General features: G+C 44.4%; 1 protein-coding gene across 1 annotated transcript; it reads right to left on the bottom strand.

Moving 5' to 3' along the window:
• On the bottom strand, nt 1-10,596 carry Sdhd (succinate dehydrogenase complex subunit D). Its single transcript, XM_036192279.1, has 4 exons — nt 10,490-10,596; nt 7,256-7,372; nt 4,810-4,954; nt 1-931 (listed from the first exon to the last, which is right to left on the bottom strand). Exons 1-4 carry the CDS (start codon nt 10,539-10,541, stop codon nt 766-768), a joined length of 480 nt encoding a protein of 159 aa, XP_036048172.1. The 5' UTR covers nt 10,542-10,596; the 3' UTR covers nt 1-765.
• Nucleotides 10,597-10,636: the final 40 nt, after the last annotated feature.

Raw genomic sequence — 10,636 nt, forward strand, 5'->3', positions numbered from 1 at the left:
TTCAATGTATATCCATTATATAATATTTTATTTAAAAATTTTGCTTTTTCAGAGTCTGATTTCTCATGAGCTATTCCCACAGTGGGAATACCACTTTAGTACTCAGTCTCTTACTTGTGGACAGCTTATTTCTGCACAAGGGACACTTATCTGAAGAGTAAGCCTGTTTGGAATCTGTCATATTTTAAGCCACCCACATAGGAGAACTCCCTAACTGAACTTCTTTAAATTCACCTTTCTTTGAATTCCTTCCCAAGACTTAAGAAAAGTCAGTAATTGGAGACATCAGCACCTCTGATTTGAAGTTCCCCAGATGCTCAACAGCTGGGGCAAACTGGACAGAGTGGGAGGCTCCAAATGGAAGACTTTCCAATTTCATGCAAAGTCTATGACCCACAGATGAACAGTCCTCCCTCCCAGTCCAAGTAGAGAAGTCTCCTTTTATCACAACAGGAAAGAGCTGAACTCTCCTCAAGAAATGGTCGTTAAAGGCAACATGAGCTCATGAAATGTGCAGTTATACCGTGAGTCTCATGAGCAGGAAGCCACCAACTTAGTGGACTATGGAACCCAGACTCATGACTAATTGAACCTAACTCCTCTCAAACCTTTTCCTCAACAAATGAATTCTGAAAATAACCATGTAATTAGAAGCAACTCTGCCCACCAATGGACTTATCCTTCATTTCCCCCTCACTGTGAGCTGAATGGCATCGACAGAACAGAGGCAAGGAGGCATACAATCTAAGGTGTTGACCGAAGAGGTCAGAGCTTCCACAGCATGGCAACCGCTCTGCAGATGCCTACGTCGTGGTAGTTGAAATAGCAAAGCCCAGCAAAGGTCAAAGCTGAGAGTGCCAAGAGGCCTGCTTTGACAGCCTTCTGCAGCGCATCCCCATGAACGTAGTCAGTCACCACTTGTCCAAGGCCCCTAAAGAGAAGAAAGTCACAGCACAGGGCAGTTAGAGGACATACAGACAAGTCATAACCCCACTCACCCCAAAAGTCAGACTCAAAACACAGAGCCTTTTTTATCTGTAACTCCAGTAACTGTTTGCCTCTTCCAGGGATTCTGTGTGACCACTTTCACAGATGGAATTATTTCTGTGCTTGAGATAACTAGTCAAAGCAACTCATGGTAAAAAACCAACAAACCAACAGTGGAAACCAAAATATAATCAAGAGTTGCTAACATGTAATGAAGAGAGCTCATCCTGTGGACAGTAACTAAATGCTCCTCTATCTACCAGCTCTTCTGCAGTCTTCACTCCTGCTGAGTTTACTAAGCAGGTATTGTATGCCAGAACATGTCACGAATGCTAAGGGTGCAATAGATAATGGGATGCTCCCTCTATGCAGAAACAGACATTCTAGTGAAACAGAAAAAGATAACTATGCCGGGCGATGGTGACGTAAATCCCAGCACTTGGGAGGCAGAGCCAAGCGGACCTCTGTGAGTTCGAGGCCAGGAAAGGCACAAAACTATACAGAGAAACCCTGTCTCCAAAAAAAAAAGATAACTACATATGCAGCATGAGGAAATGCGTTAGCAAGGGTGACTTGAAAGAGAACAACGCTCAAACAGATGTGACAAGGACCCTGGCATCTCTGAGGAGCAGTGAGGAAGTTAATAAGGCTGGAGTCTGTGAGTCAGAAAAAAACATAGCAAACCAGGGCAGATGGCAGTGTCCAGAGGAAACACGCACCTGGTCTTCAGCACAAGCATCCTAAATAAGGAGTGACCTGATTTTACATTTCTACAGCAGTTGGCTTTGTTTGTTTGTTTTTGTGGGGGTTTTGTTGTTGTTGTTGTTGTTTTTCTTTGAGACAGGATTTCTCTGTGTAGCCCTGGCTGTCCTGGATCTCGCTCTGTAGACCAGGCTGGCCTTGAACCCAGAGATCCTCCTGGCTCTGCCTCCCAAGTGCTGGGATTAAAGGGGTGCATCACTGCCACCTGGCAAATTTCACCTTCTTAAGAGTTTACCATTAGGTTTTTAGTCTAGTCAGAGTTGTGAACTATCATCACTAATTCTAGAACATTTTTACACATTCAAAAAGAAGCACTAGTGATTAGCCCACTCAATAACCAATCACTGATCTCCTTGCTTCTACAGATTTGCCTCGTCTGGCATTTCATACAAACAAAACCATGCAGGACATTCCCTTTGTACCACACTTAATTTGGCCTGCTTTTGCTCTCAGTGCTCATCCACAGAGCAGTACTGCACCCATCATGTGGCTGAATACTACTCCATCTTCTATTTTGGCCACAGGGATGGTTCTCACTTTTAACAATTTAAGCGATGTGCTATGACATTCTTGTATAAGTTTAATGCAGACACACTTTATTTTCTTTTGTTGTTACGGTTTTGTTTTTTGAAATGAGATCTTGCTATGTATCCCAAGCTGGTCTCAAATTTGCTATGTTGCTAAGGATGACTTTGAACTTCTGATCCTTTTGCCTCCTCAAGTGCTGGATTACAGGCAAGCACCACCATGCCTGGAATGGTGAGGAGAGAACACAGGGCTTCACAAATGCTAGACAAACACTGTAACAACTGAGCTACCTGTCCAGCTCTGTATCTGTACTTAATTATAGAGGGAAGAGTAGGAAGAACAAAGGCACAAACAGTGAACAGATGACGTAACACATGAGAAGGTAGTGAGTGCTCCTAAGAAAACCAGGAAAAGATGACAAATTTGAGAACGGAGTGAGTGGTTAGGGAAGCTCTGCCGAGTGCAGTGTGAACATCTAAGATGGGGACAAGCCAAGTACGTAACTAGTGACAGTTTCAGACAGAATGCTAAGAGTGCAGGGTCCCCAGCACATCTCAAGAACAGTAAGAAAGCCAGTGTGCCTGAAAGGAGCAGCTGGAAATGAGAGGTGTGTGTGGAGGTGGTGGTGGTGGGTGTTAAAGACTCTCAGGGCAGTCTTTTGTTTATTTTGGTTTCTTGTATATATATAATATATATAATATTTATATCAATTATATATATATCTCTTTTTATTTTACATTCTTGTTTGTTTGTTTGTTTTTCGAGACAGGGTTTCTCTGTATAGTTTTGCGCCTTTCCTGGAACTCACTCTGTAGACCAGGCTGGCCTCGAACTCACAGAGATCCACCTGGCTCTGCCTTCCGAGTGCTGGGATTAAAGGTGTGTGCCACCACTGCCCGCTCATTCATTGTTTTTTATTTTGCCTCCATGCATGTCTGTTCAAGGGCCCTGAACAGACAGGTGTGAGCTGCCATGAGTGAGCTGGGAACTGAACCCAAGTCCTCTGGATGAGCAGCCAGTGCTCTTAACTGCTGAGCCACCTCTCCAAACCTTTCTTTTGGTTTCTTGAGACAGGGTCTCACACTGTTGCCCAGGCTGAACCTGAACTCACTATATAGCACAGGCTAGCCTTGAACTCAAACTGATTCTCTTACTTCAGTAAATGTGGGGATTACAGATGTGTTCCACCACACTTGGAAATTTCAAGCATTTAATAGAAACAAGGTCTTACTGTTGTTGCCCTGGCTGACTTTGAACTAGCAATCTTCCTGCTTCAGCTCCTTAGAATAGACAGAACTACTGGACATCTAATACTACATAAAGAGTCTGTACAAAACTTTAAGAATTCTTTTAGTTTGAGCAAAATGAGACAAAGGTTTTGAAAGAGAGTATTTATCCCACTTAACATTTTAACAGGATCACTGGGGCTGCTGTACTGGCATCAAACACAAAGGAGGTCAACTCAGAGATTACTGCTGTAGCCAAGGATGGTGACCAGATACGGGGCTTAAATAAGTAAGAGCACAATGGAATGACGAAAACTGACATAGCAAGAGGAAGAGCCAGGTGTGGTGGTGCACACCTGCAATCCCAGGACAAGGGAGGCAGAGGTCTTTATGAGTTCAAGGACAGCCTGGACCACCTACTAAGTTCCAGGTCAGGCGGGGCTGCAAAAAAGTATACAGGAGAAAGGCTAGACTTGATGACACAGGTTTGTGACCCCAGGACTTGGAAGGTGCCAACAGGAGGATCAGGAATTAAATGTCATTCTTGGCTCAAAAGACACTGTCTCAAAAAGAAAAAAAAAAAGAATACAGGTGGAATAGATTGGGAGACAATCAGGAACTTGGCTTTACAAACACTATGTTCAAACTGCCTATAAAGATTATTAAAATTAAGACAGCAAACAAGCAGAAAGATATATGCAGGGCATGCTGGTTTAAATGAAAATGGCCCCCACAGGCCCACATATTTGAAAACTTGGTCCCCAGTTGGTGGAACTCTTTGGGGAGGATTAGGAGGTGTGGCCTTGCTGGGGGTGTCACTAGGGGTGCCTTTGAGGTTTCAAAAGACTCTCACCATCCCCAGTGCTCTCTCTGCCTCCTACTTTCAGATCAAGATGTGAGTTCTCAGCTATGGCTGCAGAGCCATACTTGCCTGCTGTCATGCTCCTCACCATGAAAGTCATGGACTCGCCCTCTGAAAATGTAAGCCCCGAATAAAATCTTGGTCATAGTATCTCTTCACAGCAATAGAAAAGTAGTTAAGACAGAAGTATATATCTGTAATCCCAGCACTTGAGGCTGAATCAAGACAATTTCAAGTTTAAGGCTAGGCTGAGCTACCTGACTCAAAAAAAATATTAATAAGCTACCCACATACCGAGATTTATTTGATCACTATTAATTGTTTGTGTGTTTTTAAGTTTTCTAGAAGTCTTGAGAATTTCAATCAGTGCTTTCTTCATAAACAGACAGACAGGCTTGAAGCAAACAGACCAAACAGACAATGCAAAGGGACTGTTGTACTTGCCAGTGACTGTGCAGGGTGAGGGCTGCAGCCAGGGAGTAGTCCACCACAGAGCAAGGACTGAAGTACCCAGCTGGAAGCAGGCCCAAGAGCAAAACACTGACAACCCTCTCGCTAGTCCAGTGGAGAGATGCAGCCTTGGAACCAGCTACAAAAAAGAAGAGATTCATGGAGTTGAGGAAGAAAACTTCAACCTATCACATGACTACTCAAACAGTTAGAATGACAAATAGTATACACCGAAGATCCATCTTGAACATAAATCAGATAGCATAGCCTTTGTGTCTCTGAGCACAAAACACACTTTCTCACAGGCCAGTAGGCAGGCTAAGTATTTGTGGAATTAAAGTAGTTTTGGGCTTCAGTGAAACAGGTATCTCATGGATGTAATTTGGTGATCACTAATGGACCTCTTTAAAATAATAATGCAGGGCTGGAGAGATAGCTTTGAGGTTAAGAGCACGTTCTTCCAGAGGTCCTGAGTTCACTTCCCAGCAACCACATGGTGGCTCACAACCATCTGTAATGAGATCTGGTGCCCTCTTCTGGCATGCAGGAGTACATGCAAATAGACTACTCTAAACAATAAATAAATCTTTAGCTGGGTGGTGGTGGCTCATGCCTTTAATGCCAGCACTCGGAAAGCAGAGACAGGTGGATCTCTGTGAGTTTGAGGCCAGTGCTGGTCTACAGCGCAAGATCCAGGACAGGCACCAAAACTACACAGACCACCAAAACTACACAGAAAACAAACAACCAAAAAATAAAATGATAATGCTAATAACTCTAATCTTTGGGGCAAATGTAGTATGTTCTAAAAACAGCTTAAACAGCCAAACGAAAGAGAAGCACAGGTCTAAGGATGCCTTTTAATGGTACAGGCCTTCTGCCCTTTGCAATTCAGTGCAAAACAAGTGAGACACAAAGGCTGATTTTAGACAGGTGGAAACAACACAGGCTCTAAATGTTGCCTTTCTTTTCTTTCTTTCTTCTTCTTTTTTTTTTTTTTTCTTTTGGTTTTTGGAGGCAGGATCTCTCTGTATAACAGCTCTGGCTGTCCTGGAACTCTGTGTAGACCAGACTGGCCTCAAACTCACAAAGATCCACCTGGCTCTGCCTCCTGAGTGCTGGGATTAAAAGCAAGCATGCGTCACCAGTCACCACTGCCCAGTGGCTCTAGGCATTTCTAAGAGGCTCTAAACTCCCTAGAGAACCTGACAAAAGGATGGAGTTCCTACTCAGAAAAATGCACATGCGCATACACATTAAGACCTATGCATACAACTTTGGGGAACTTTCTTCAGAACCAGTACTACTAAATCTAACAAAGGCAGAAAAACCCAATCGCTCCAACCTCTCATCACTCAGATGCAACTGTAAGCGGCTGACTTAAGAATTGGGGAGGACTGAAAAGTTAAAAAAAATAAATAAAAACTGGGTTGGGGATTTAGCTCAGTGGTAGATTGCTTGCCTAACAAGCACAAGGCCCTGGGTTCAATCCTCAGCTCAAAATAAATAAATAAATAAAAACCAAGACACTTTACAAATACTGATCTCAGCAGCCAGGCACGACGCCTGTGCCAGTCTGGAATACACCCTGAATTCTAGGCCAGCTACAGTGGGAGACCTACCTCAAAAGAATTCACAAAGCACAAAAAGGCAAATAAAAAAAACTATGATTTCAAGAAAAATACTGCAAGTGTGAGGCTAGCCTGAACTACAAGGCAATTTTCAGACCACCCAGGACAAATAAATATTTCTGGATTTTAAAAGTGGAAATACAGGGTGGTGCTGGTGAATGCCTTTAATCCCTGCACTCAGAAGGCAGAGACAGGAGGCTCTCTGTGAGTTCGAGGCCAGCCTAGTCTACAGATCCAGGACAGGCACCAAAACAACACAGAGAAACCCTGTCTCAAAAAACAAAACAAAAGAAAAAAAAAATGGAAATACAGTTAACTCATTATTCATGTTCATATCGTCTAACGTGAATATCCACACAGTATTTATCTAGGAAATTCCACATGGTTTTAATCAACCTAAAAAAAATTCCAGCTATAAATCCATGATTCAGTCCACAAGGTAAGACTTTATGCAGGCTACTCTCCATTGACTAAACAAACCAGTAACTAGCTATACTGAACAGACTTTCTACAGAGCTGTTCTTTGACAGTGAAGTTAGGCCAGAAGAGTTTCTGTGAACACAAATGGCATCACTCATGTGTGCACTGTCTGCCCAGGGGTGTAAGCTAGGTCTTTATGGACTGGCACACATGAGAGACTGCCAGAGAGACACCAAGGCCTGCCGAATGTGTGGTGGTCAGCCCAGGTGCAGATGGCTGAAGCACCAGTGACAGTCCACAACTGTCTGAACTCCAGGTCCCGGAACCCAACACCCTCGCAGGCACAACACCCTACACCTAAAACAGTAGCATCGGCAGAGAGGACATACAGTGGTGCCTTGGCGACAGGTGAAGGTGCTGTGTGCCGTGCCATCCTGGGGTAGGCTGGTCCTGGAGAAACGCTGAGACAGAAGCAGGTTTCACCACCCGGCTTCGGAGTAACAGAGCTGAGAAAGAAAGACAGGGGTCGTGAGCACTTCCTGGCAGAGGCTTTCTAAACTACCACGAGCATGCCCCTCAAACTTTTTTATAAGGATTTGTTTTTTTAAAGGATAAACTTTATTTAAAGGACTTATTTTTACACATGTGAGTGTCTTACTTACATGTATGTCTGTGTACCATGTACATGTTTGGTGCCCACAGACATCCTTCCCCATATAACTGGAGTTACACACCTCCCCTAGACCTAGAGTTATAGTTATGAGCCACCATATGGGTGCTGGGAAGAGAATGCAGGTTCTCTGGAAAAGGAGTCAGTGCTCCTAACCAATGAACCATTTCTCCAGTCCCAAACCCTTTTTTAAAAAGAAAAAAGAAATCTGTGCTGGGGATGTAGCTGGGTTGTTTACTTAGCCTGCATGAGGCTATTTCCAACACCACATATAGCCCCAGCCCATGAGAAACAGAGCTGAAGTTCAAGGTCACCTTCACCTTCATATGGAGTGGGAGGGCAGCATGGGATGACATGAGACCCTGTCTCAAAAACAACAAAAATCTGCAGACTCCTACTAATCAGTCATGTATACAAAAGGGCCTCTTGGATTTCATTTATTAAAAAACCGGTGGTCTCTTGTTCTTTCTTTTACTCATCTAGTTATCTAGTATTAACTGCACTCAAGACTGTACTTCGCAACGGAGCAAGAAAGATAAGCACAGAAGTCTTTGCCCTCAAGATATTAAACTTAGTTGAGGAAGCTCACCTAGTGCCCTCTTCCTTCTCAAGACCGAATCTCATGTGTGTTCCCGAACCCCTCCTTACTGCCCCCTTTGGATCCCGCCTCTTGACTAAAAAGACAAACTGATGTTTACCCAGCTACATCACAGATTAGCCATAGGATGACAAACAGCTAAGTTAAACAGCTCTCTAAGGTTCGGTTTCATTTTGCAGAAGAATGTTCCGGTTTGCTTTCTGTTACTGTGATAAATACCCTGACCAAAATCAATTTAGGGGAAGAGAGGGTTCATTTCAGCTTGCACTTCCAGGTCACAGTCCATCACTGAGGGAAATCAGAGCAACAAATAAAGTAGGAAGTGAAGCAGAAACCACTGGAGTGCTGCTTACTGGCTTGCTCCCTGGCTCACAATCAGCTAGCTTTCTTACTTAACTCAGGTACAGGTGCCTAGAATAGTGCTGCCCACAGTGGGCTGGGTCCTTTCACATTAACTATCAATCAAGACAGTTCCTCACAGACATGGCCAAAGGTCAATCTGAGGGAGGCAAATCGGCAGTTAAATTCTCTCTTTCCAAGTGACTCTAAGTTATATCAACTAGGCAAAAACTAGCCAGCACAGTCAAAAACTGCATTTACTTCATAATACTGGCTCAAAACTAGGCAACATATGCAAAGGTTTAATTAGCTCCAAGAATGCTAATTGCACACAAACAGGAAAAAAAATAATTTAATAGTCTCGCTCCCCCGCCCCCCAGAAGTGGGGTTTGTTTTTTTCAAACAGGGTATATTTTGAAACAGGGTATATCACTTTGTAGCACTGGCTGGCCTGGGACTCTCTATGCAGACCAGGCTGGCTTCTAACTCAGACTTGCCTCACTCTTTCTCCCTTGCCTCTGACCTTGAACTTTCTGATCTTCCATCTCCACGCACTAGAATCACCGGCCTGTGCAAGCATTCTACCAACTCAGTGGCAGCCCCAGCTCCTCTGCTCTTTCTTCCTTCTCCTTCCTTGCTTCTGTGAAGTGGTACCCAAATCCTTTGTACTTCCCAACCATTCAACTGTGGAACTTGTTTTTAACACTTCCTATGTCTGTTCCAGAAACCCAATAACAGCCAATAGCCAGTCAGGGATTTCCCTCCTATAAGTCACCAAATCCTACTGGCATAACATTCCCTGAGTCTGCCTTCTTTTCCTTGTACCTTCCAAGCTCAGGACTTCACCAGCCTGGTCTACCACAATAGTGCCTTATTCGTCTCCATGACTTGCCTCTAAACCTGCTCTATTTCCATCAAGGCCATCTACTACACTAGTACTAAACAGTAAGTTTAGGCTGCGAGTATATAGTTGGCAAAAGGGCATGTACTTAGCATGCATGAGACGCTGAATTCAAAAGAAAAAGACTGCCAGGCAAGGTGGTGCACATCAGCTACTTAGAAGGCTGGACCAGGACAAGTTTCAGGCCAGCCTAAGAAATAATAACAACAAAAATAAACCTAGCTGCAAACCTATCAAGCCTTTCAATGTTACTGGCAACCTGGGCAACAAAGAAAAACTGTATCTTCGGAATAGAATAAATTAATTCTGTGATTTAGTTCTATTTCGCCTTTCTAGGCTAACTTCATACTTTGGCTTTCAAAATATTTTTATTTGTTCCACTTTATCTCACACTGTGCATCTTTCTATGCCTTAACCATTGCTTTTGCTGCGCTCAGTTGCTAACTATACTGTACTTCTCTGCAGAACTAAGACAGGTTAGTCCTTCCAGAACAATTACCCCAAACTTTCTCTGGACTCACATTAACAATGTCTATATAACACAACAGTTTTTTGCTTTACACTATCTGTACCACGCCCCCCGCAACCCCCGAATTCTGTGAGGGTAAAAATTGTTTTATTCGTGTTTGTATACCGGCCTCTTAAGCGTTTTGTATAACCCAAGTGCCTGGTTAAAATGATTATCGAAGCCCCGAGTGGCGGTACACGGCTGTCATGCCAGCACTCAGGAACCAGTCAAGTCTCCTGGCAAGCTCTAGGTTAGCCATGGCTAGATCGAGGGAAGATGGCACTACCTAGAAAGCCGCTGTCTCCAAACAGATTACCAAACTGATTCCTTCCACCCACACTCAAACAGGAGTCTTGTTTTCACATTAGCCCGGTAGCACCACCGCAGCCCAGAGGCTGGAAGTACCAGCTGGGGACAGCCGCCACCAGGTAAACACTTGGGCCTTGGGGCTACAGCAGTCTGGGCAGCGTCCGCAGAGGCGCCTCGGGGGCCGAAGAGGAAGTCCCTTCCTCTCAAGACGTCCCACTCCCCGGCGGTCGAGCCCTCACTCCTTCCCTCCCCCTGCTCCAGGCCGCAGCAGGAACCTCCGTTGGCTAAGACACCTCACCTCGGCCTCCTTGGCCACTGCAGAGGACACCCAGCTTTAAGAGAACCGCCATCTCGCTTAGGAGGGCTCAAGGTCACCCAACAACCCGGAAGCGGTTATGTAGCAAGTCCCGCCCCTCGTCAAAGAAGGGCAAAGCAGCCTGGAGGG

The sequence above is a fragment of the Onychomys torridus genome, chromosome 7 (assembly GCF_903995425.1).
Source record: "Onychomys torridus chromosome 7, mOncTor1.1, whole genome shotgun sequence".
In the NCBI taxonomy this organism is placed as follows: Eukaryota; Metazoa; Chordata; class Mammalia; order Rodentia; family Cricetidae; genus Onychomys; species Onychomys torridus.

Coding starts and splice junctions, on each gene's coding strand:
- Sdhd (XM_036192279.1), bottom strand. CDS start 10,541: ATGGCGGTTCTCTTAAAGCTGGGTGTCCTCTGCAGTGGCCAAGGAGGC. Junction 7,373..10,489: donor CAGTGGCCAAGGAGGCCGAG/GTGAGGTGTCTT, acceptor TTTCTTTCTCAG/CTCTGTTACTCCGAAGCCGG. Junction 932..4,809: donor CTCACCCTGCACAGTCACTG/GCAAGTACAACA, acceptor TCTTCTCTTTAG/GGGCCTTGGACAAGTGGTGA.